The sequence below is a fragment of the Chiroxiphia lanceolata genome, chromosome 16, assembly GCF_009829145.1.
Source record: "Chiroxiphia lanceolata isolate bChiLan1 chromosome 16, bChiLan1.pri, whole genome shotgun sequence".
In the NCBI taxonomy this organism is placed as follows: Eukaryota; Metazoa; Chordata; class Aves; order Passeriformes; family Pipridae; genus Chiroxiphia; species Chiroxiphia lanceolata.
The window spans coordinates 10,848,811-10,875,922 of NC_045652.1; the positions used below are offsets into that span (position 1 = coordinate 10,848,811).

Consider the following 27,112-nt stretch of genomic DNA (forward strand, 5'->3'; position numbering starts at 1 on the left):
ATACAAATAAGGGCTCAAGAAGCTTTGACCTACAATCAAGAGACAATCTTATCTATTATCCACAATATTCATGTAGAGGTCCACATGGAGATTTATACAGTAAATACAGAACCTATTTAAGAAAAAAAACCACTGAAAAGTTTTCATTTCGATTTTCACCATGCTACAGTTCAGCTGCTGTTGTTTTACAAGAAGAAAACCTGAGAATGCCTGTAGAGAAAGTTGCTGTGACATTACACAGAAAAGGAAGTTGCTGAGTCTAAAAAAATAATACATCTGTTTGCAAAAGGGTAGCCGGCGGTGCTTTTTAAAGTAAAAAATGTGAGGTTATGAGATTAAAATAACAAACAGGAAGTCATTTTATATTTAGAAATATGGATTAGAGATTTTTGCAAGTCATATTTTAGCAGGTACTTTCAACATCTTTACTGGAAACTATAATTAAAGCTCTGCCAGCTGCTTTTTGGCACATGTTCCCATTTGTCTGAGCAGGAAAGCTTCCAGTAGACAATTGACCTCTAAGACTTCGAAGTTTGTGCCATCATCTACCTAGTGAACAATTTACCCATCTGCAGGGACAGATCATGAGTTAATAATTCTCCTCAACCCTGACATGCTGAGGAGGAAGGTGACTGATAATGCCATAATGTCCTTTCCCACCCAATGCCAGCTTTGGTCAAGATACACCTGGTTTGTAGGTTACAGGACAGGAGAGGAAAACCCCAGGCCTTCTAAGACCTACCTCTTTCTGATTCTAAAATCCTTTCTTTTAGATAGGAAAATTTGTGCCCTCCCTTTGGCCCACAGTCTTTGTGGAGTGTGCTTGCCAGTGGAAGGGTTTGGAGTCTCCTGTGTTTGTCCACAGTAATACTGAGAAGAAAATGTACAGATACTTTATTCTGCGCTATCAGTGCCTGTGTACACCCCAAGAAAATGAAAGAGTTGAGAATTAAGTGTTATTATATTAAAAAATATTTTATTCTACTTCCAATTTGACTCAGATTATTTTGTAAGGGAAAATATTAGAAAGCTCTTACTTACTCTTTGGAGTGGCTATGCCAGAACTCCAACAAAAATTACTTTTAAATGCTGCAGCTTTTTTAACTCATAACACCACACACTGACCTTGTTATTCTCACTTTGTTGGTGGTTTCTGTTTGGTTTTGGTTGCTTGGTTGATAGATTTTATTGGGGTTTTATTTCAGTTTTGCCATGACTTTCTTCCAGGGGTAGGAATTTTATGATGGCACTTGCAACCTCCTTTACATGTGTCTTTGCATGTGCGTGGAAAATCTGGGTGCTTATCAGTCATGATGCTCTGAGAGTAAATTGCTCCTTGAATCCACCACTCCTGGCATACCTGCCAGTTCCAAGCAGATCAGGGAAGTAATGACAGCAGAGAGCCTGGCCAGGGGTTAAAGCCTCCGTGCACATGCCAACACCAGCTAAACCAGGCAGAAAATGGCTCGAGGCTCTGAGTCTCAGGGTCAATTGTCTACACTCCAAGTCGCTTTTTTTTCATGGAGAAGTGTGGAAACATGCCAAAAAACTATCTGGCAAGGCTTAAATGAACTGCAGCTCGCTTACTAGCAGTCTGGAGTTCCTTCAGAGAACAAGGATTTCAGCAGTTCTGCCCGGAAAGTGGGAGAACTCTTTGGGGGGCACTATATGCGGTGTGATAGTGCAGGCCCAGGGGATCTGGGAGCTGCTGCCTTACACAGGAGCAAGTGAGTCTGAACCAGTGGCCCTGGCACAGACTTGCCCTGGAGAGGGAAATGGGATCATCTCCCTGCAGCTTCCCAGCAGGGCAGTTAATGTAGGGAACTTCTGTAGCTACCAGGGTGTAGCTCCTGGACAAGCAAACGCCTTGTGCCTTCCACAGTATCTTGCATTGGAATTCAGGGCGTGTTTTGGCTGAAGTTTTAGGAACAGCTTAGGAAGCAGAGAGCACCAAACTGACACAGGGAGAACAGGGGTAAGGTGCAGCAGGATGCACCTTGGAGGATGCTGAAGTGGGACAGCCCAAGAGCTGGTCACAGAAGAGTTTGGCAAGACTTACGTGGTCAGGAGCTTTGGTTGTCTCTGGAATAAGCTCAGTTCAAATTACATTTTTAAGTCTTGCCAGGAAGTATTTGTCCAACAGGACATGTCTCTACATGTCTCTGAGAAGTGTCAGGATGTCTATGTGAATTTGTCCATTTTGATCTGTCCTACTAGCTATAGGCTGATTTCAGGGGAGTAGGGATTGAGAAGGCTCATGAAATCAAAGTTGCAATCTACTCAATGAAACTCCATTTTGTTTTGTAAGAGCAATATGTGCATATGGAATATTATCTCTTTTGCAATTAATTGCAAGGGTTTTGCAGACTGTTTTCAGATGTCATTCAGTCCCTCACTAGCCCTGAGCCAAACACTGAAGAAAGCTTTCCTAAGGGTTTTGAGTGAGGACAAATTATTTTTAAAGAGCATTAATCTATAACTTCAACATGTGCATTTGCGAGTGTTTGTGGGTCTGATTCAAAGCCAGTGAACTCATTAGGCTCCCTATCGGTCCCTGACCAATTATTTTAAAACTAAATTTTAACACTGTTCTATAAATATTGCTCTTTTATTTTCTGGCCCTGTGGATGTGGCAGTGTTTGCTACTGAGAGGTACAGCTGATAGGAACAGTGAGTCAGACGGATTTCCTGAGGAGCAACTTCCAGAGGCAGAGGCAGCGTGTGAGGTTTCTCAATTCCCAACAATACCAATTAGATGGTCTCCTCACACAAACAGACTGCTAAAAAAAATAACTTTCACTAAAATAGCTCCAAGCCTCCTGCCTGGGTTTAAAATAAATCACCTTCTTCTTTAAATATGCCAAACAAAACTCATGTGGGCATCTGAAGAGCAAAGTTGCTAATGAGCAAGCCTGTCCTACCCGACAACTGTGGATATGTAAGATGTGTGTAGGAACTTGTAGCAAAAATGCAAAAGGGTGACTTTCATACAGAATAAAAATTATAAGAGGTGAATAGTTTATGATTTGGAAGGCAGGTTCAGAAAGAAGCTTCTTTTCAAAGACTTGCCGATTAAACCACTGCATACTCCTGTAAACATTTTGTGGTCTAACAGATCACTTTACACTTATAATAATCCTTCCTTTATTAATATGCTACATTGTTCGTATATTTGGACCTAATTTTAAAAGCAAATTAAGGTTTCTAAGATGAAACTCACTGCCTGAGGCTGTATCTCAATTTGTGAAAAAAACTCCAAACAACACATGAGCTAAGCTAACTGATTAAAGACAATATTTTCCTTATGGTTGATCTAAACCCTCGGGTGCATTCCAGCATGGTGGCCTGCTCTGCCAAAGACTGCACACCTCCAGGTGTGGTTAGGGCTCTGAAGATAATGTCATTTGCTTAGTTTTGATACCATATTTTCCTGCTTAGAATGGACAAATAAGCTAGGATGTAAAACACGCCAATTTTAAAATTATGAACAAATGACTTAACACAATAAAAGCAAGGTAATGAAATGAATGCTGTGAAATCTAGTTCAAGAAGAAAAGAGTCAGAACCACAGCACATGGCTGGCTCAAGCTGCGTGCCAAAGCACACAGTTTTATTATGTAGCTTCAAAATAAATATTATAGTGCAAGGGTGTACTTACATCCACCTCGCCTTGGTCAATCACATAGAAGTTGTCTCCTTCATCACCTGGAAGCAAAATACAAAAGGTGATTGTTTCCTGAAGGTCTGCCAAGCTATTCAATAACTTCCTGTCCCCGTATTTAATCCTGTACATATTTGCACAGGTTTGTACACCAGATTAGTTACAGAGAGATTAATTTTCTGAAACATCCTTGCCTATTTGCCTTCATAAATCAAAGTATCGTTATGATTACTTGCTATTAATATCTTTCAATTGCATTAATTTATCTCTTTTGATTGATTCAACACTTCATTCAGTGTAAACACCCAAGATAATATAGCCTGAGGGTAATGAAGTCCTCCACAACGAGCTGCAGGCATGCAGGTAAGTTGCCAAGTGTGATAACTCTGATACAGCACAATGAGGTGTTGAATATTCCCAACAACCATAAAAATATTTTCCATCTCTAATTACTCTCAGCCAGCCTGTGCCACCCTTATGCATTCTGAGCTGAGGTTTACTTCCTGACTATCTTCAGTTAAGGAAAGAAGAGCTTAATTTGAGTGCTGTTTATCTACATTTAACTGCAGCACTTTGAAACCCTGCAGATCTACTAGTGTGGTTTTGTAGGAGACCTCTCCATTTGTAGCAAAAGACCTGCATCCATGAACTTATCATATAGCTCCATACTTAGATGCTTTTGGAATATGGTTATTCTTTCCATTAAGCAAAGAGGGTGAAATCTCAAATGGAGAGATGTGAATTATACAACCTTAGCAAACATAAAAGAGGAAAGGATTACCCTGTTGTATGACTGTTTCTCCTGCAATGTGTGTGACAGGGAACATGGCATCGAATATGTCACTGGAAAAAAAACAAAAGAAACATTTATTAATAAATAAGACCTATTTCTTATCTAGCCAGTAGACCTACCTTCATTGTTTATTTGGCCTTCATTAGCAGATTTTGCAGAAAAAGAAAAGGAGAATTTTAGCTGTAACTGGAAAGTGAACCCCTGCTCGGCAAGGAATCAAAATAACCAGTTATGCACAAGCTGTGGTTTAAAACTAAGCGAGACCGTGATTCGGTGCGTGCTATTTTGAAAGAACTCCTGAATTATATGCAGAAAGGCACTTCTTGCAGCACTGCACAAACTAGCCAGCCTGAGTATTGCACTGTCTAAGCAGAGCGATTTGGGATTTCAGCTGCGAGGGGTCTGTGCCCCAGCAGTGATTGCCAGATGCCCAAACGGGAGCTCTCCTCTTCTGAACATCTGGCCTCGCATTTACAAGCAAAACCTGTTCCACAGTACAGAGCACACTTGAAAAGGTAGATGGCTCTAAATTAACGCAGCATAAGAGCTGGCAGGAGACTGCACTCGCAGTGCAGAAGAGGCCAAACTCTGAAAATCTCAGCGAGTTGCTCGTGAGAAGGGAATCTGAGCGATGCTACAGAAAAAGGGGAGCTGCAGAAGAGCCTCGTGCTCATTAATCACAGCTGAATTACACACCTTGCCATGTCTCCAGCACACTGTCACATAGCCTTAAAAGGCCAGGCAGAGCAGTAGGGACGGGAACACACCCTGCACCAACACTTCGGGCAACTTGCCCAAATCCAGTCCTTTGTTTATTGAGGGAGACAGCAGGCTTCGTGGAGCCAGGGCTTCCTTTCCCCACATCAGATTTTGGGGAACTTATTTTCAGAAGCATGAACCACATCGAGATGGGCACTCCCCACCTCTCTTCCCCTTCCTATGCATCAGCCTCAAGGGCTAAAGGAAATAGCTCCCCAACACAAACAAAAGGCAGCAAGAGGGGATTGTTAACTAGTCTCTTCCCTGGCCTGGTCTAGGAATGGTCCATCCAGGGACCACCGACAACAGCAGCAAGATGAAACACTTCAGCCTGGAATGGAGCAAAGTCCTCACAACCATGACAGAACGTGAACAGTGGAGAAACCCAAAATTTTCATCAAAATAGCCAAAAGATCAGCAAACAAACCCATGAAACCTATGCTACATTTCAATGCCTTATATGGGAAATGCATACTGTAAAATCCCATTATTAGCTTATTTCCTGTTCAACTGTTCCAGACTTTATTCAGGCTCAGTTCTAGGAAATGTTTCACTCCTAAGTTCAAATTGCTCATGTCTTTCCTCTTGAGCAGTCTGGATGTTTTTGCTCAGTATCACAGCTCTGCATCAGGAGAACTGGGAGATTTCAGACCAGGCAGCTCCCTTGGCTCCGCAGCACCTGCAAGGGATGCTCAGCCATGACCTAAATATAACAAAACAATGTATTTCACTCCTGTTGTTTCATCAGGCCCACTCCATGCTACTCCTACTCACATCCAGGAAACATCTCCACCACAGATACAAAGCCCATTCTGAGGCATCAAGGAGAAACCTCTTTCTCACCTTGTTTTGGGCACCGATGTAAAGACCTATAATAAATTACTTTGAAAAGTCTATGGACCATATGCTTAAATCCACTAAACTCATTTATGTGATCTTGGATGGGTTCAGCATTTCTCCAGTTCAAGGGACTTCTCTGTTGGTAGAAATCATCTGCCTGGTATAGCTGGTCCCTGTGCCAGCCCTCCACCGAGAAGAACTGGGAGCTGAGATTCCAGTGGGATGGGGGAAACTACCACACTGGTAGGTGATGAACTGGAACAGGCTCCAAGGGACTTTATGTCCATGAGGCAAGTCATTTTCCAGCAGCTCTGGGACCTGGGAATTCAGTATGACAGAGGCTCCTTTGCCTCCCTGTGCCTTCCCTTTGGCTGTGCTGGGGCACCTCACCAAGCTCTGAGTCCTGCAGCCTGCAGAACATTTACTGAAGAAATGTGGCAGAGAAGAAAGTCTTCAATGTGATAGATCCAAAAATAGGTACAACACAGTGAATATCAATATCCAAATCAAAATGTGCTGTTCAAACAAACTTGGAAACCTTATCTTTTTAAATAGAAATATGGAGAAAATAACTATCCAGTTTCACCCTTTCATCTTTGTTTTAATCCTGTACTTTATTTATGACTTAACAATTGACTGTACAGTGTCCAATAAATTATGTATACCACTCCACCCTTCTCCAAAATGTTCCACATTTCAATTATACTTCACCTTTTAGTTTTATCCAAAAAAACCCTCTTTAAAACTCACAGACTAAAACTTTCAGCTGACAGTATAACGAACCCAAAGTCTATTAGCAGCAGCAGCAGATCTACACTAATACTCTTCTGTATAGCAGAATATAGGTGTAAATATTCTAACACCCCACATATGATGGGGTGAAGTCCTAACCTTATTTCAGTGAAGTCTTAATCTTATTAGACCAAGACTTGGATTTTTAAAGAGACCTTTGAAGGACATGTCATCAAACATTAGTCTGAGGTACACAGGAACCCACAGACACACAAGTTACCCAAAGTTGTGCTGCTGATTTACAACTCCAAAGTGAAACAAAGGCATGTCTTTGATATAAATATAAGTGACCAATAATATCACACCTGTCACTGACAACACATCATGATGTTTTTTCCTACTAGGGAATTATTGTTCTTAATTGATATAGTTAGGCTAAGATCTCTCACAGTGATTAATGAGTCGTAGTGTTTCTGCTTTTGGATGCTCAATTTGAGATTCATTAAACATCCTCAGATCTCCAATGATATGGATCAGGAGGCAGCCTCAAAGTTTCTCAGCCTACAAGTCTGGCAGCCAATAACTGGGCCATTCAGAATACCACCAAAGAAAACCACCCTTCTGGAAATTATCATCTCCTAAAGTACCAAATGCTTAAGTTCCCTGTATGAAATCTGCCTTTTGATTTAACTCAGACTGAGTGTAGAATCTGTTTGGAAACTTTTCTTTTTGTCTTTATCCTCAGCATCTGAAATAAATACAAAAATGTCACAAGGATCAATATACCAAAATACTTTGAAAATCTGAAAAATTTGTTCCTGACTCAAGCCAAAATCTGTACACATTTTCCACCTCCCCAATAAAGGTCTGATGCTCTATATTCAGTTCCAGCCATGTGTCCTGGGCCTGCACCATGTAGAGAAAGCAAACTTTAAATCCTGAATAAGTTAAGGCACTTGCTAAAGGCATAAACAATACAGCCAAGGCCAAAAACATGGTCTGATGTTTTTTCCTGTACCACGCACCTGTTTATGAGACATCCAAAATCATTCTCTGGCCATTACAGCAAAAAACAGCTCTTACATATCCAGTGCTGCAACCATCCCAGCACCAAGCACAGACTGTAATTAGGCTCTTCTCCAGCTCTGCAAAGGTAGGTAGTTGTATTTCTTGGGTTTGAAGGTTAAATTATTAGGGTCAAACACATGCAAACACATTCCTGACAACCAAATTTTTTCAAGCAGGTTTTATTCTGGCATAAAAAGCCAGCCAGAAAATCAGTAGTTAAGTCTTCAAATGTTGAACTACCATGATTTCATCTTCTGTCTGAGCTGCAGCACCAAGAACACAGCAGCCTCTGTCTCCTGCCCCTGCACTGTTGACACCGACCATGCTCTCAGCCCTTTGTGCTCAACTGATATGGAAATGGTTTGATTTCTTGCCAGGATTTTTATGATTGTGCTGTAAGTGAGAACTGCTCAGAGGGATTTCTTTATTTTGTTGACAATGTATCGTTTGCCCTCTTTCCAGATGACTTATTCAGGTGATGGATGAAGAAAATAGGGCACCAGATCTGGTATTTAAGCTGTTGTTTCATGAGACTGCAAGAGAGCTGCTCTGCACCCAGCGTGTCCCAGGCTCAGCATCAGCACTGGGAGGGCTCTTTCTCACCCTCTCCAGAGCCAAAGCTTTTGACAGGCTTTGCAATTTTTTCACAGCTTCCCTAACTCCTCCCAGAGGATCTATATCTGGTTACTCGTGGCACTCGGAGTCAGATATTTGTTCCAATCAAAAGGTATCAAGGGTAATTTTTTGGCTTGGAAAGTGTAGTTGCAGGTGGGTCTGTATGAACCAGAATATCCATGTTTGGATCCAAAAGGAGATGCTAGCAGGACATCACTAATGCTTTCCAGGGGGATTTCTGCAGGTTTAATTCCTTGTAACCTTTCAATAGTATCATTCAAAAACAAATCAGAAGAAAAGATTGTGAGCAGCAGAGAACATACAGGGAGCAGTGAACTAGTCCAACAAAGTGAAACCAAGAAATGCGTTTAGACATGAAATCTCTATCTATTCAATCAAAAAATACCAGCTGTCTTCTTAGGGAATATCAAAATTTAAAAGACTTTTTTTAAAAGGTCAAAGATATCAAAGGCTTGCAGCAAGTTTTAACACATAGAGTGTCTTCCATGAGTGTACATGGAATTGCAAACAACTGTGATCAGGCCTGGAATCACAGGGGCTGATCCTCTGCTCTCTGGCATCTCTGATGACTCCTGGCCACCTGGCCAGTTTGAACTAATTCCCTTCTCATGCCAAAAAGGCAAACCCCACTCAAACCAATGAGACTGCAGCTATTTAGACCAGGAAAAAAAAAAATCTATTGCAGCGACTGCAAAATAAATATGATGAAACACTTTGCTGATTTAATTCAGTAGCATTTTATAGACCCCATTTGCCAAGAGGCAAATGCCTGTGCTAGGAGGAAGCCAGTGGAGAGGGCAGGGCCAAGGGTTTCTCTTTCTCACGAGAAAAAGTGAGTGATAAAAATAAATCATCTCATCTGCTTTTACACCGGGGCTGCTTGGAGTCGACGTAGAATAGGAGTTGGAAAAAAAATGATGTGCACTGTGGGTAATATAGCACTGGCAATAGGCAACTGAGAAGAAGCTTGTTAAAACAAAGCCAGAGAAAGAGAATTCCAAGCACTTTCAGAACCAGACCATGGCAATGGCCAAAATAGGGAAACTATGTAAGACAATTTATCAGTTTCACAATCAGATTTCTTTCCAGCCCTCGCTGTGCTGAATGCATTGCAGGGAAGGAAAAATGGAAGAGGCAAAATGTATATGTGTTAGGCAAAAATGGAAAATCCTCGTTATACCTGCAGGTTATAATTTGTCAAGAGTTCAATCAGAACAATTTCATTGTGCAGGCAGCCTCAGGAAGCCTTCAATGTGTGTGCTGTGCAGAGTTTTTTTCTTCTTTTGCTATCTCTCCAGCAAAACAAAGCCAGCCCTGTTTGTTGAGGACAGCTTTAAAAGATATGGAGCTGTTCTGGCATAATTCAACAAAAGACACGCAACATTCTCTCGCAGTGAGGCTGCCCTAGCAGGAGGATTCAAGCATTTTAAACCCTTCCTACTTACATACCTTTAAAGTTTAGTAAACAGAGTTGATAGTAACTCCACCCTCCTTTAGCTGTAGCTCTTGTGTCTGGGTACTATCTGGGTACTATTTTAAGATTTCTGAAGTGGGGGGGGGGGGTGTTGTATGGGGTCTTCTTGTGTATGTCTGAGGTTTTCTTGTGATTCATTTCCTGAAAAGACAACAACTTTCTAGCAATTGTTCTAACAACAGCTTCCCCTGCTCTGTAAGGATGAAGAGCACAGAATTCAAACCAAACTGGCTTCAATAAACATCTGTTTATTGAAGGAATAAACATGATACTTTACCACAGAATAAATTGCAAGGGTCTCTGCAAGGCTCCCTCTGGAAGTATAAGGCTTCAATCCATACTGCTTGTTCCTAGGAATGCTGCAAGTCCTTGCTGATGTACACTACTGAAACCACCAAGAACTATTAATATGATTTACTGACTACTGAGAATAAAGGCAAAGCACCCAGGTAAAATAAAAGATTCCCTTTTAGAGGTATTTAAAATCAACAGCCCCAAGCTTACAATTGCTATAACCAAATATGTGGTGTCATAGGCATGTACCTAAGAAAGAGTCAGTGCAGAAGCCTTAACAAAAACATTACCCATCTGCTTCTCTTAATGTCTTTTCCTGTTAGGACAGCAACAAATTAATTATAGCAGCTTACAAAGCTATTAACAATTTAGAATATTTAATTACTTCATTACAGTGGCTGACAATTAGTTATTATTGCAATTGAGACATGCATTAATTTTACCATAATGACTATATAAGTCTTTGAAATTGGACATGAGAAGACTGTGAATGGCAGGGCAACATTTAAAGTCCATGTCTAATTCCACAACATTTATTAAGTCACAGGTCCACATAACTAGCAGACACGTGAAACAGAAAGAAATAAAAATCTGTCATCTTCTATTTCTGTGAAATATTTCCACTTTTACTGTTTTATGAAGTCCTTTTATAGGTTAATTAATTATTATAGCCAATGAACAGAATACAACTTCATGAGCAGAGCATCAATTCATTTTACAGACTCTACACATCTACGTGCCAATGGGTCACATCATCTTCACAAGTTAACAACAGCTTTCAGAGACAGTTTCTGCAGGGATCCTCATCTGGAAAACTATCTGCCATGGATTACTGCAACAAGAGGTACAAAAAGGGGCCAAACCTTGTGGCTCAAGAATGACAAGGTCCAATCCCACTCTCTATCCCAGTGCTTTGGCCTCTTGTCCTCCCACCCCTCAGAAGCATCACTTCATTGAAGTCACACTGCCAAGCCCTGGCTGAGGGAATGGATTATTTCCCTCTGTTCATGCCTTGTGGGACAGCCTGGAGTACCATGGCCAGTTTTGGGCTCCCCCATACAAGAAACACACTGACAAACAGTGAGTGCTCAAAGTAGCTCAGGGCCTGGAGCACACAGCAGATGCAAAGAAGGTGGGAGAGCTGTGTTTGGTGTCTTCTGAGAACACAGTCAGGGAGATCCTATTGCCGTTAGGAGAAGAGGCACAAATTGGGACAGAGGAAATTACCAACCTATATAAAGAAAAAAAAATTTGCTATGAGGGTGGTCAAACACTGGAAGAGGGGCCCAGGGAAGGGGATTGTTTCCAAGCTGGGCAAGGCTCTGGGTTAGAGCAGCCAACTCTGCGCAGACCGGCTTCGAGCGGGAGGTCGGAGCAGGGATGTCTGGAAGCCCCGTCCACCTGCCGGGAGCCCAGGGCTTGGCACTGAGCTTCTCCCAGTGGGAGGGATGAGGTGGTCCTGGGCCCAGCCGCAGACACGGGGGAGGCAGGGGAGGGTGAGTCAGGAGGCCAGCTGGAGAAAATCCCATGCATAATGCACGGAAAATATGCTCTCCGTGTACTGATGGAGGAATATCTGCCCTCCTGCATGAATAACTGCAAAGAGGCTGTAGCCCAGCTTCCCATCACCAACAGCACTGCTCATCAGCAGAGCCTGTGCATACCAGGAGGCCTTGATTAGAAATTGGGTAACATGATTTTGGGGGGGAAAAAAGCAATTTGCTCAAAAAACCTGGATATTCCTGTGGAAAACGGCTGATGTCATGTCCAATTTAAAATGTTTTAAAAGTTTTGAAACTGTCCAATTGTCCTACTGTGATATCTTCAGAGGATCTACTTTTCACTGTGAAATTACTTCAAAGTTACGTTTCTTAGTAATAAGTTAAAATCAAAATAAGGCATTGTTGAAAACACTATTTCAGTTGAACTTAATCATATTTCTTTTCTTTTTTCCTCTGTGTGAGCATTCTCAAGATTTTCATCTTGGAACTAAGATTCAAGATGAGAGAGGAATTTAAATGCCAAAAGAAAAGCAAACAAGCAAAACAAAAAAAAACTCCCAGAGAAACTTGGATCAATAAAATACATTTTCTACTTGCTTATGATGTACAAATATATGCAGACAGATACAGAGAAACACACATACTAGACTGTACAGGATTCTTTCTGGTTTAGTAGGTACCATATAGTGATTAGGAACTCTTTCCTTGGCCAGCAGGTACCAGAGTCTAATGCAGAGACACTTACAGAGATTAAATGCTGTAAGAACACAGCATTGCTGCAAGAATACTTTTACTAAAATGCTGATTTTGAGAATGCTCCAAATACATCACTATTTGAAGCATGAAAGGGCAATGTAATGAAGTCAAAAATATTATTTTTATGCATTGGCATCGTAGAAGTGACCCAAGGGAAGGTTTAGCACAATGACCAACCATGCTCTTCAGACAAAGTGGGCCAAATTCAACCCTGGTGTCACCAAAATGAGGTTGGTGTATCTGAGCTGACTAAAGAGGGGGATGACCCTTTATGTCCCACATGAGTATATGATTTAAATCTTCCCCACAATCAATTACTTGTCATTTTCTCAAAATTCTGGAAAAGCAATGGAGGACATCACACTGAAAAAATAAGCATTTTAACTTAATAGTTGAAAGAATAAGCATTTTAACTTAGTAACTGAAAGAAAATGTCTTCTCCTGGGACCGAAACACAACATCACAAGAATAATTATCATCCCCAAAACAAGCCTCTGTTGTTATTAATATGAAGCAAATTCCACCAGTGATAAAGGGTGACCACAACAAAGTCATATTTGAACAGTTTATCCCTCCTGGTACTTTTAAATCTTTTCACTCTTTACTTTCAAGCTCCCTCTTCTGGACTATCCCAATGAAGCTGGAGAGTTACTATGCACTCATCTTTACTTCAGGAATCAGGTAATAAAGCTGAAGAAGCCCTGGGCAAATGGCACTGATACAGATCTCTGATCACTGTGTCCCAATTCCATAGTTACTACAGCTGAAGTTATCTGAAATTACAGCAGTATAAGCTGAAATTACAGCAGTATAAACTGAGATTTAAAGAGGTCCCAGAGGGTTGCAATTGGAAATGCACAATTATGCAATCTCCTGGAGTAAATGATGGAGAAGATGTCCCTCAACACAGGGACAAGGAACATATATCCCTAGGGATATTCTCATATAGGAACACAGGACATTATTTTCAAAAATAAACTATAATAAATTGTATTTCACATGTACCTAAGTAGATATGAACAAAACCATACTATACACATTACCTTACATTTCACATTATGCAGTGAACAGGAATACCTCCCCCTCAACAATAATAGCATTTTCTGTTTTGCTTTTCAGATTGAGATAGAGGACATTCTTTCATGAAAATTAAATTATATATGTTTATGTTTTCTTGCACCCCTGTGATTAGCAAATTTCTGACAAGAGAAAGTTTTATTCTAACAATTCACTCGATTTTCCTATTCAGAGCATGTCTACACACAAACTGCTGTGGTTGTGGAACTTGGACATGAACATATTAATCTATTTTCTTTTTTTTTTTCAATTTTTTTTTTTTCACTCTGTGAAGGAATCACTTGCAACAGTTTTCTATAAATACAGGAAAATTAAATTGTATTTGATAATTATAATTGTTCCTTCGAATCATATACTTACTGCTCCTATGGACTGTTTTTATGGCTATAGCTTGTGCACCTAGAAGAAAGGTTTGAGTGCCACAAGACAGCACCTCTGCCTGGCAACTTAGAACTATTAGTTATTAGGCTAAAATCTTTAACCTTCTTGCCTGGTGGCCCTTGCCATTAACATAAAAATCAGAATACTCCCAGAATGCTAAAGACGCTAAAGAATAACACGATGCTAAAGAGCAACATGATGCTCAATAAATGCAGTTAGAGGGGGTTTTGTTCATGTAAGGTAGTTTAGTACATCAGGAAACTCCTGGGGTAATTCTGATAATATATGTGTCGATATAAAGTGCTCCTGGAAAAGCTGGGGAGCGACGAGAGACCGAAGCCAAGGCTCTGCAGAGTTGTAGCTCCAAGTCACCCGGCGTGTGCTGCAACCAATCAAGCAGTGTTTGACACGCGTCTCCTCTGGCTGACAAGCCCATAACACACGGCTGCAGCCATCTCCCACATCTTGCTTAATTAATTTCCACCCTTGTTGTGAGCTCCCACACCTGGAGATACCAAACAGCTGCGCACAATAGAAGCACTTTAACCTGCGTTAGCGGATAGGATTCAATTTGGTTTGTAATTGGATCGGTAAATGAAATCATTATAAAATAGCTGATAGAGGTTCTCTAGAATGAGTCAGAATGGGTTTTTAAAAGTGTGTAAATCTAGTGTTAAGGAGCTGATGAATAAAATTCACATCTGACACAAAACCACATGTCCACAAGCCCTTGCTTTCTATTTGCATATCTGTTATAGCTTACAGACATGTGCAAACTCATACACCCACGCATTTTCCTTATGTTTTCCTTAAGTTCATCATTACTCCCCTTCATCTGTGATTCACAGCATTTCCGAGATAGAATCTTCTACAATAAAACGAACCAGAGATAAAATTTTCCCAGACAATAAATACTTCTTTTGTAGGAGTTTTTTTAGTGAACTATCGCAATTAAGCGGCTTCATTTTTTACAGCTCCACTAATTCAAAGAAGGAGAAAATAGAGATTGATTAGATCAGAGGATACATGCATGTTTTCTTAAGTGGTCTGCATTTGCAGGGCTCCAAGGAAAGGGAGCTTTTTAAGCATGAAAAGCACAAATCTATAGATGCACAAACACAGACCTAAGGGCGCATTTCCTTCATACCTGTGGAAATAAATTCAGACACCATTACATTACTTCCTTCCATCTTTCTTATTAATTTTCCTTCTGAGCCTTCACTAACCATTACCATGCACATCAAAGACATCTTGAAGAGACCCAGCAACATCCCTGGCAGCAACACCTGCTCCTTCCAACCTCCCAGCACTCATTCCCCAGCAGTTCACTGTGTTTCTAAAACCTGCCCAGCAAACGCTGCACTAACCTCCTTCTTCCGCATTCTGCTGCAAACATCACAAAAATCACGAGTGCCCAGAGTTAAATTCTGCAGGGTAACAGTGCACGGGTCTACTTTTATCTCTCCACAGCGATAGCAGATCTGGAAATCTCAGCTATGCTGGGCTTTCATTAGCATAGCTGGGATGGGAGAGGGGGAAAAGCGGTGTTGTATATGCCTTCCTGCATATCTGCAGTACATTTTTTAAATGCCTGGTTGAAAGGGAACATGAAGAATTCGCCAGGCAGGCTGGTGGATCAGTATTAAGGCCAACATTTGTGGTCACTTTTAGTCCAAACCTTCAAACACCTTTGCTTGGCTCTGCTAACTCTGTGTTTGCTTTCACCCTGGTATAATTTTTAAGCAATTTCTCAGCAGAAAGAATTATATTTTATGGCATTAAATAAAGAAGGATAAACTCAGCCCCAAAACAAATTGCAAAAAAACTTGCAGGAGTACATTATCACACGACTCATGTTGCTTCCTCCCAACTAAATTACCCTCCCAGCTTACAGATTTCTGTTTAATTTGGCCTCTGGCATGACAGAAAGGAATTTTTTGCCCATTTACACAACTCTATGAATCAAAGGTTGACAACAGTAAGCTGCTCCTCAGTCTGACTTGGAGGCATGCACCGAAAACCAGCCAAGTGCTGTACTTGCTCTATCAGGTCTCTCACAGGAACCAGCCACGAAATGGCCTGTAGCACACACATCCCTCTGGGAAAAGAAATGCTTCACAGTTCCTTCCCTCAAAGACTTGATGTATCAGCAGCTATAATTGCTCTGGATCTTGAATTCTGGCTGCATTTGCTACTGTGAACTGCTTCAACACCAGCACCTTACCCTGTCTGTAAGATGAGAACTGATTTAGGTTAGGTTTAAAAAATAGTTTTGAAAAAATAGAAGATTTTGCTGTTTAAGGAACATATCTCCACCGGTTTAAATATATTTTTTAATGTAGGGCAAGCAGGCTTTATCTGTATTGATATGAAATTCCAAAACACAATAAAGAAATGAGGCAGAAATTTCTATACCAAAGCCCACTTAGAAATAAATCCAATTAAAGGGAATAAATAGGACAAGAGAACAACTAATTCCTTGTCTTTGCTTCTCTTTAAGGAATATTCGTATAAATCCCTGGTCTGACATTTATGCTATTTCATGTGACAGGGATCAGAAGCCTCCATAGCACAATGTTTTTAAACCATTTACTGTAGCAGCACCATTATAACAGATAATAAAAACCTCTCCACATGCACAGAACATTTTCTATAGGCTCACAAAGGGTTTAACCCTGCAAGCTTTTATCCATGTGAACAGTCAGCACTCTAAGTTGGAATAAAAGGAGTAATTTAATGAAAAGGGGGTGGTAGAATCAGGGATTTGGAGTGAGAACATTCTGGGATGAAGAACATGTCTCTTATCTGTGCTGGTGAAGTGGTTTGTAATCAGGAGTATTAGATATGTGCTTTGTGGTGCAGTAATAATAATAATAACAAGGCAAATTTTGAGACCAGTCCCTGAATTAAGTAACTGTCCTGAAGCCTTCAGGCTCCTTTATTTAAAAGGGAGGGTTTCGTGGACCCACATCATAGGCTTCTTCTCTGTTCCTGTGGCCAGAGGAGGTGAGAAGAGGTCATAAGCATTTAGACTCCACTTTGCATCTCACCTTTTATGGGAGGACATCAGGAGAGACCCCACCCACGGCTGAATGGCTCAGGATAACATTCAGATGCAATGCTCATGCCTAAGTACAGGGGCAGGAAAGGGCCCTGTCTGTGCCTGTTTGGGGGTGACAGCCCAGACTGATTCGCAAAGCAATGCTCCTTTGGGACACTTCAGTTGGAAACTAGACTGAGATGGTTTCACACCAAACCAGATGCAATTAGAAAGAAAAACTTTAATAAGGACACCGCTGAGAAATTTCACTTGGTGAGGGTCAAAAGAGAAGGGAGGCAGAAGGCAGCAAAAAGTGTTTCTTAAATGGAGGAGATAAAGATGGCAGGAGATAAAAAGGTCAGACTAGGTGGTCTAAAGGTCCCTGTTAGCCCTAAACTCAGTGACAGATACAGAAAAGCAAACACTTGATCTCGGAAAGATTTGCTCATACAAAGAAAAAAGCCCAGAGAAGAGGCAGCAATCAAAGCAATGCTTCTACCCTGGTAGTAGGTAAATACGTGATGAACCACACAAATACACAGGGGTGCTCTGGGCCACCTCCCTCTCCACTGGACACAGCAACTTGCACTCACATTCCTGAGATTCTCCTCAGAAAACAACCACACGCTTTCTGCACCACCTCAGCAGTAATATCAGAGGTTATTAAAAAAAAAATCTCGCATGAATAAACACCTGAAAAATAAACTGCTGATGTGCCATAGGATTTGTAACGCTAAGTTGACTTTAAAATAGACTAATACATGCAAAGGTCACTAAAATATTTATATTAATGATGGAGCTGAACACTAAGCAGATATTGACTTCTGTTAAGGTGAACCTCAAGATTTATTGGCTTAAGAAGTAAACATTGACTGAGATAAATCCAAGGTCAATATTTACTACCAAGGACAATAAATCTTGGTGGCCTATGCAACATGAATTAAATAAATATATATGTATATATACATTCATAGACACAAGTATATCTACAGATATTTACACAAATTCTTCAGAATGATCACCAACCTCATTTTCTACAGCGTGTTTTCTTAATTATGCCAGAAAGAACCAATGAACAATTATGGACCAGTGTTAAGAAGCATCTATTCAGCACTGATGATATCTTAGGGTGACATTTCTGCTTCTCCAAGTGACTCTCTGTGCCCTCTGAGCCAGGTAAAGGTTTCTCAGACACAAAAGAAAGTCAAACCAACTGCCCTATTTCCATCTTGGCTTGAGAACCCTTGCTTATAACTCAAGCAGCAGAATTACATGCAGCAAAGTAGTCTGAATATGTTTCAAGCTCTGGACTTATCAGCCAGAAAGATTTCTGATGGAGCACTTCTGAATTCAATGTACCTTCATCCAGGGTCAAGTTTCTTCCCACGAGAGACAAGCACAGGAGGGGAACACCTGGATGTTCTGGAAGTGTTTTAACAAGAAGCACTTTTACTGTATTTGTGGTCAATTTTCTATGAGCTCAGAACAAAGATGTATCAATCAAATCTAGCAAAATAAATAAATAAAAGCACTGGATGACTTTCAGAGTTACAGGCTTTTTCCTTGAACTAGAAAAGCAAATAAATTTAACAGGGGTGCTGACAAAAGTAGACCTTCTTCCTCCAAACATTATACAAGATCTAAGCCAAAAGGAAACAGATGACTTTGTGTGTTTGTAGGAAGTGATTAGAGAAGATAGAACTTAATTTATTAAGATGGGAGACGGTGATTCTTTTGTTGACTTTTCAGGTCAAGTGTTAAAACCTTCTGCAAATAAGGCAGTAGATACACTTCAACTGAGCCTTGGTGGTTCAGGAGACCAGGCTTTCTGATACTCGAGGTTTTTCTCGTTCTTTGAACAATTGTTTTGGAAAGCCAAGCGAGAGAAATTTGCAGTCCTTTCCTCTGCTTCCTGGTGGCCTCTCCTCTGCCAACTGCATCAGCCTGGGTGGGCAGCTGGAGGCTGGTTTGGACCAACCTATACTTACCACCCCAACACAGGACACTGCCTAAAGCCAACAGGGACAGCTCCCACATGACTTCTCAGTTTTTTCCTAGAGGGGACAACAGAACAGGCTAAAAAGAATAAAGGAAAAAAGGAAATAAAGGAGAAAAGCAGAAAAGGACAGAATAACAAAAAGAAAAAAGAAAGAATAGACAGAACAAAGTGCTCTAAAAAAATTATTTCATTTATCTACCAGCCTGACAAGCCTCCTGGAGGAATGTGGTGCTGTGCAGGCAGTGCTGGCCACTGGATTTGCAGGAAGGAAGAGCAATTAGAAGCACTGGGCAGGAAAAGGCCTGTTAGCACTCTTACCTTTAACTTAATCTTTAATCTCCTCCTATGCCTCCAACTTGTCACCACAGGCATTAATCACCTTGCAGGTCTTATAGCCAGCTCAGGCTCATTTATATTATTTGTTTTAATGGCCTCTCTCATGCCACTGGTGTTCAGCAGTGGGTGTATAGTTCTGCCCTTATTTCCTGCTGGCTGCTTTGGTCTATCAAAGCCATGTGGTTTATTTTTACACAGGTTTCCTAAGGCTCCAGTATAGCCACAGGTTTCAGTGATCATATCACAGTTGACCTCTACAAGGAGTACTCCAAAATAATCCATGAAATATTATTGCTCCAAATATTTTAGAAGCCTCTGAACTCTCATTAATATGAGCACTGTGTATTTCATTGAATTTTATTAATGTTCTTAGTAATTCAAGGAAAGGCAGAACGGCTGCACTCTTAAGCAGGATTTATTTCTCAACTTGCAAAGAAAGGAAAAGTGATTTTCAACTGTACAAAAATTGGAACATGAAAGATAATAAACTGACAAGCAAAAGACAAAATGTCTTTGTACTCTGTCTTCTAAATCCAGATGAGATCTCAGGCTAAGTGTTCTCTCGACAGACAGAACCACTATATAAAACTTATAGCCAGGATTTTCAAAATTAAAAGCCAAAAAATCCACATTTATGGGTTTTCAGAAGAACTGATAATTTCAGAACAGTCCTGTTCAGGAAAAATACGATGCCAAAATAGACTCAGTTAATAAGCACAACTTTGAAAAGCTCAGCAAAAGACTGTTGTCTCCTTTGAGCAGAATCTGTGTCCAGAATATGCAGATCTTTTTTCTGGCAAACTATTTACCCCTGTGAGGATGCTCTAGAAAGGACTATCAGTGAACAGTGATAACAATTACAATACTCAGAATATTTACATTTAATGTCACTTTCTCTTTGAAATAGTGCCCAAAAAATTCCCTTAAAAATTGAGTTCTTTTGGCTACTATGAAAATCCCACTATGAATTCTTAATGTAATACCATATATATTTTATATGGTGAACTCATTTACATGCTGGAACATTTTATATGGTAATTATTTCACAGCATGCAAAACTATGAGGAAATAACGAGGAAAGTTTTGGAAGAGATTTTAAGAGAAGTAGTGACTCAGTGACCTGCTGGGAGAAAAAAAAAGGAAAAGCATAAATGTCATTCAGTTTCATTTGTTTTATTTAGAAATGGAAATTTGTAAATATACTGCCTATTTCAACAGCATTTCGAGGGGGAGACAGCCAAGTTGTTCATTTTCTTGCAGTTGAAAACTAAATTTGTCAGACATCCCACAATCTGAAATTCTTATCATGAAAGGCTCAGGAGGGTATATTTTTCCTGATGTGAAATCAGGGCTGCATCATGGATGTCTGACATTTTAATAATCAACCAGAAAAGACTGAACTAAAAGTCACTTTGTTTATCATCTTTGATGTCTATGGATTGATGTCATCCCAAGGTAACCTGGGCAGCTATAGATTCACCATTAGTCCAAACTCAGTAATGCAAGGCTTGAAAACAAATTTTTGAGTCAAGAATAATGAAAGTCAGAGAGGTAATTGAAAAATGAGACACGCTGCAATATCTGCTTTCTGCCTTTATTTGATAACTGATATTCTAGACAAGATAAATCAATCAATTCTTCAAGCAAGAAGGTTCAGTGCTGTGAGGTAAACTGCTGGCTAAAATGGGAAAGCTGATTAGGAAGAAGAACCATTATGTGTTTAAGGCAATGATTTAAGGTAAATTAACAACAGCTGATATTGGAACTGGAAGAACAAGCCCAGAGGTAATTTTATTCAGAATATTTCAAGGCCCAGTCCTAAGAAGTGGAGATTCTGTGTTCGGAGGGATTGCACAGAGGATGCTTTTGATGACTGAAGTAATAAAGTTGGATTGAAATTCAGTAATCTATCTAACATGAAAGGCCATGCATGTTGAAGTTACAGCAACAATTTCTACTTTAATCTGAATTCATTAAACCACTGGATAACCGTAAGCCACTGGCTTACCCCTGGCTGGGAAAAAGGCAAACCCACCCTTTATCAGTATAAACTGGGTCACTTTCAAGTGAGCAAGGAAGTGTTAATTCCATTGTAAAAAGCACTTCTGTAAATTATCTCATTTCAATGCTGTGCACAATTCTAATCAACTAAGGAACAAAGAAACAAGATGCACTTGGCTCGAAAATGATGCAGAAAAAAAGTATTCTGGGGCAATAAGGGCAATGGAGAGCCTATCTTTATAAAAGAAGAAAAGAGTGTGAATCATTTACATCAGTAAAGTAAGTAAAGAACAGATACCATTTTAATTTATAAGTACATAGACATGAGAGGCAAGGGTAAGGGTGAACAGCAGAGTTGAAAAAGAGTCACTTTAACTAATGGACAATGAAGCCATGAAAAATCAACACATATAAACATTTAGTCTGGAAGTGAGATACTCTCTTGCCATGGGAACAGTAGTGTTGTGGAGCAGCTTTCCAACAACTGCAGCCCAATAAATTGAAGAAAACAAAAACATCTTCATTTAGGCTAGATGACTTGGTTTTCTACAGTATCAGATGGCTGAACTGATTCAAGAGAACCCTTTCAGATTGTATTTCCAAGGACAAGTAAAAAGATGTTTCCTAGCAGGGCTACGAAGAGTAAAACAAGTGCAGGATCACTGTCAGAGAAGACACAGTGATTTCTGCAGCCTGCTCTTGTAACCGAGACAAAATAGCTGGAAACCTCATCAGATTTGTTCCTCTCAGCTTTTTAAAAGTTGAGAGGCAGTGCCAAACACTCAAAACAATAACGTCTTGCCTTTATAAACAACCTTTAGTATCACTGGATACAAACCAGAGCCTTGGACATGTGCTGAGCATGCCTATTGCATTGGCATCAGTGCTCTCCCCCGGCTCGCACGGAAGGTGACGGGGTCAGGAATGAGACATCTCGTTCTTCAAAAACAATCTCCCCATTCTGCCACTGGTGGCTTTCAGAATCCACCTCCCAGAGCCAAAGCCTGCTCCGTTTTACCCTCTTTAGGGGGTTTTTAGAGCATCCTCTAGATGCCAATTAGAGCTGGAGAAACTGTCTAACTGCATGGGCTGTGCAGAATGCCTGACTGTCAGGAGCTGTGTGGAGTTCAGGCTCCTGGCACAGCCATGGGTGATGCTTTGTGTCCTGGTACATACTGGGAGCAGATTGTCTGAGACTACTGTAAGAATTTCATTATTACAGATGTAGCTGGGACTGCCTTTCTTGCAGTTCCCCCAAACATCCTTCTTTAGCCTGTAATCTGTCTGCTAATAAATGTTATTTTTACACTGCTCTAGCCCTCTCTGTATTTTGCACATTCCCACCAGAGATGCAGACAGCCTTTATCCAGACAAACATGCCGGATGGACAGGGAATGACAGTAATTGGAAAAGGTCAGCACCGGTGGGGCAGCAAGAAAAAAGGTGTAAACACCAAATAATGCTATCATTCCCATAACTCCTGAATTTCCCCCTCATTCTTCCACCCTTGAGAGGAGACAGCCCCACTTGGCCCAGCCCATCATCGTGCTGGATGAGATGCAGAACAAACCAGTGCCACATGCCACAAAGTGTTTCTTCAGCTTCAACTAATGGGATGATTAAACCAAAACAGAGCTGTGGATGAACACAGTAACTGGTAAAAGCACTGGGTGATTCAACCAAGTCCAGAGGGAAGGCAGATGTTTGGGTACTGGAATAAGCAGCGTGAGATCATTAGCACCCAGCTGGTGGATGACAAGAAAGGCAAAGGAAATGTCTGAGGTCTCCTGTTTCTTCCTTTCACCGGTCTGAAGGCCGGACAGAAACACGGGCATGTGTAGGGGAGTGTGAGCTATTTTAACCAAAACATTTCATCCATCCCTAAATATGGTCACAAGATTTTAGATACTTGGCTTACTCTTAAACAGTGAGATTCTGAATTATCTCCAACTGTGTAGGCTGTAAAAGAAAATGCATAAACCAGCAATCCTGCAAACTCCCTAGAAACGTACTCCCTGCCAGTTTTTTCTCTGTAGCTGTTATATTAATCAGTGTCTTAAGGAATTAGAATGCCCTGTGATTATATCTCTTTCAAACCTAATAAGCAATGCTTTGCAATTAACTTCAACTCACTCTCCTTAATGTCATTATCTATCATCTGGAGCTTTGAAATACACCAGAGAAAAATGCCAAAATTAAGGCTCCATGTATATGGGCTGCATTTTCCTTTCAGTGAGCAGCAAACAGCAGTATTTCAGTGGCATCTTGGTTACTCTCTTAAGATTTCTAAACCAAATGGAAAAAATGTGAAAAGATCAGCTGTTCTCAAAAATACTGCCAGAAAAACATATTCGGGGGATTTTGCCGGAATCGGAACTCAAATCATTTTCCAGAATCTGGCCCCAAACCAAAACTCAAGAGATCAGCCCAGATTTCAGGCTTCAGTTTCATATCTTATCAGATAATTATACACAAGTTCATCTTTCAAAGCAACTTATATGCACGTGTGTGTAAGTGTGAGCGTACACACAGTGAGTGTGACGCTGGAGTGCAGTCAGTGGATTTTATTTCTGTACTTGTAAATTTATATAGCCTCACAGAAACGTCTCTCCTCATCTGCCACATTAAAGCGTTATATATATGGAATGAATGGTATAAGGCATTATCAACATAAATTTGGAATAGTCAAGTTATTTATAAACAGGCTTTGCAATATCAGATTTTAATTGACGAATGTTGATAAAAATGGAATTTATATTTCCTTTCAAGACTAATAGGCTAGAATTATTTTTTTTTCTGAAGTTGAACAGATGCCAGAAATAAATCAGAAATTGCAAAGTGGAAGAGAGCTGTGAGGTAGAGGGCTGAGGGCCGGGAGAAGGAGAAAAGTGGAAAATTACCAGAATGTAAACCCAGGGGATTTAAGAGGGAAGGGCAGAGTGGCATCACTGTGAATTCCACAGGAATAGAGGTAGAAAGAAAATTCAAGTTGACCAGAAATTATAATCAGTATTGTAAGTCAGGAACTAAAAGCATTGTCTTAGTTAAACCCTGAGTTTTCAATAAAAGTAGCTGCAATATTCTACCAGCAGCAAATCACCAAGTGCAATAGATGGATTTTTTTTTCAAGCAATTGACAGAGCAAACATGGGTGAGTCTTCCCTTATCTCTCATTTGCATTTCAGAAAAGAAAACTATTATGAAGTTGCTCTAATAGGTGGCTTTTAATTATGCTGCTTTTTCATGCCTGTGTGACTGGAAAGCTGGGTCACTACCAAGAGGCTGAATCTGGGAGCAAAGAACTAAAAACCACTAAGAAAACTAAAAGAAAAAATGGAAACTTTCAAAAATGACAATTAGGAAAATATACTGGGTTTAAAGTCATACACTTGCAATCTACACAATTTTGCACCAATGCAATATTATTCTCCTGCATACTAAATCAACAAAAAAAAACAGAGAAAGGAAAGGAAAGGAAAAGGCAGACTCCAGTAATGAGAAGACATTAATTCAAACACATTTGAAATATACTCTACTTTACATGAGACTTCAAGTAACTATGAAAGGCAGACAAGTTTAAACCACTGCCAGAATTTGTAAAAACTAATTAGCCACTTTCTGACTGAATCAGTTTTACCAAAGACCTATCTAAGGGCACAGTTTAATTCTCTCCTACCAATATTTCCTGTTGTTTTGCTCCCAGTTGACAGCTCCTTTACTTTGGCCGCCAGTTTAATATCGATTAATCCTCCTTCCCGTAGCAGCTCCCACTGATGTCCACTGAGCTCCTCCAGTTTCCACAAGCTTTGCAGAGATCCACTTTCAGGATCAGACACTCACTTCCTAAATTTTATTCATCAACCACAATAGCAATGGATATCCAAAAAGAGGTCAACATGGATAATGGTTACTTACCCTTTTTAATAAAAAGCCCAGAGCACAACAGGCAAAGAAGACCTTTTAAGAGTCAACTATTATTAAAATAAATGTACTTCACAAAGCTTTCCATCATTTGCTTTTTGCTGCTATTCATCCTTTCTACTGGTCTTCTGCACAGTTTGTATCAAGCTGCAGATCAGATCCTATAGCTGGATTCTCCTTTGTCCTGAGACTTAACAGAGTTAGATGTCATTAATAAGTATTGATTTACATCCATAAGGATCTTCTACTTCTGCCTAAATCTTCTATCTGATCCATTAGCAGCAGTTAACCGAGGACTAAACCACGTGTGTTCAAGGGACTGGAGGAGTTCAACAGTGCTTAAAACTACTTAGGCCTTAGAGAAGGAAGAAGTGCAGTGGCATCTCCAAGTGGAGTCAGTAATTCATCTTTACTCAGCCAGTAACAGAACCCACCCTGCTGTGTGCGGCTGTGGTGATGCTGCAGTGCTGTGTCAGGACCCCCTTCCATCCCTGCAGCAACAAGTGGTACCCTGAGCCCTCCCTCAGCCCTGCTCCCCTGGTGAGGCAGGGACTGGTGTCTCAGCACTGAACCTCACGTTTTCTCACCCAGAGGGTTGCTGTTCTCTCTCCTACTTCGCATTCCACGCATTTTCACATGTGTAAAGGGAAAGCAGATGTGCCATATTTTTAGCTTAACCAGTTGAAAGGAAAAGCAAGGGAAGCTAAAATCAGAAGTATTATTTTGCACTATTGAGCATATTAATGACGCCTTTCCAAGCTCATCAACATTCCCATCAAAACTAACATGTTAATTTATATTCTTCATATAGTACTAATTATGTGTACAGCAGCATGATGGGATGTACGAGGAGCTATCTCACTACAAGAGATGAAAACATAATGTTCTGATTCTGACCTCGTGATGATATACATAATTAATTGCTCCAAAGAACACTGACTATAATAGGACTAAAATGTGGTTCTGAGAGATGCTTTAAAGATCATGTAATTATAAAAGATGCTAAATAATTTTGTTTAGAGGTGATGCCAGTGATGCAAAGTTCATTTGATAAGGCAGAGGAGTAAGGCAATTCTGACCCTATAGCCCTTCAGGATTGCAAAGAATGGATGTTTTCCACTTGCAAAGAGCTATGAAGAAACCCTGCTATAAGCACTACTACTGTTTTTTCAATCCCATTCTCCTTCAACTATACCTGTAACTGAAGTACTTCTGATCTAATCAAATGCATAGATATGTCAACAAAAGCATTAAGGAAATTATACAATTATAAGTAAATTATATGGAAATTCTTTCCTCTGAGGGGTTTGAGACACTGACACAGGTTGCCCAGAGAAATTGTGGCTGTCCCATCCCTGGAAGTGTTCAAGGCCAGGTTGGATGGGGCATGGAGCAACCTGGTCTAGTGGAAGGTATCCCTGCCCATGGCAGGAGATTGGAACCAAATGGTATTTAAGGCCCCTTCCAACCATTCTGTGATTCTATGATATACCTGATTCCAATTAGTAAGGACAAAAAAGGTTCAAAATATTGATTTACCAATTTTTCATACTAAAGAACAGGCTGAATTCCATGCAATGTCTTGTACAGTCCCATTGTCTAGAAGCTTCAGCAATATTTAGCTAAGAAAAAAAAATCTACTACACAGATGTATGTTATCTCCTTCAGCTCCAATGGAGGCCACCCAGTGGCAGGTACAGCAGCAGAAGTCTGTTCTCTGGGTACCTACAGGCCTTTATAAAAGGATTTGTGAACAGAATAGAGTGGAAAAAAGGTCTCTATGTCTTACTGCTTTAGCTCTGACTTTCTCTTTCAGACTATGAGGCAGCAATTTTGCAGCTG

At 40.3% G+C, this 27,112-nt stretch overlaps 1 protein-coding gene across 2 annotated transcripts in view; it reads right to left on the reverse strand.

Moving 5' to 3' along the window:
• PRKAR1B (protein kinase cAMP-dependent type I regulatory subunit beta) overlaps positions 1 to 27,112 on the reverse strand; it is a 93,824-nt gene that overhangs the window by 36,758 nt on the left and 29,954 nt on the right. For both annotated transcript variants that reach the window (XM_032704123.1, XM_032704125.1), the window contains exons 5-6: positions 4,443 to 4,504; positions 3,659 to 3,705 (exon numbers count right to left, since the gene is read on the reverse strand). In XM_032704123.1, coding sequence (XP_032560014.1) covers positions 3,659 to 3,705; positions 4,443 to 4,504 — 109 coding nt within the window. The remainder of the gene's footprint in view (positions 1 to 3,658; positions 3,706 to 4,442; positions 4,505 to 27,112) is intronic.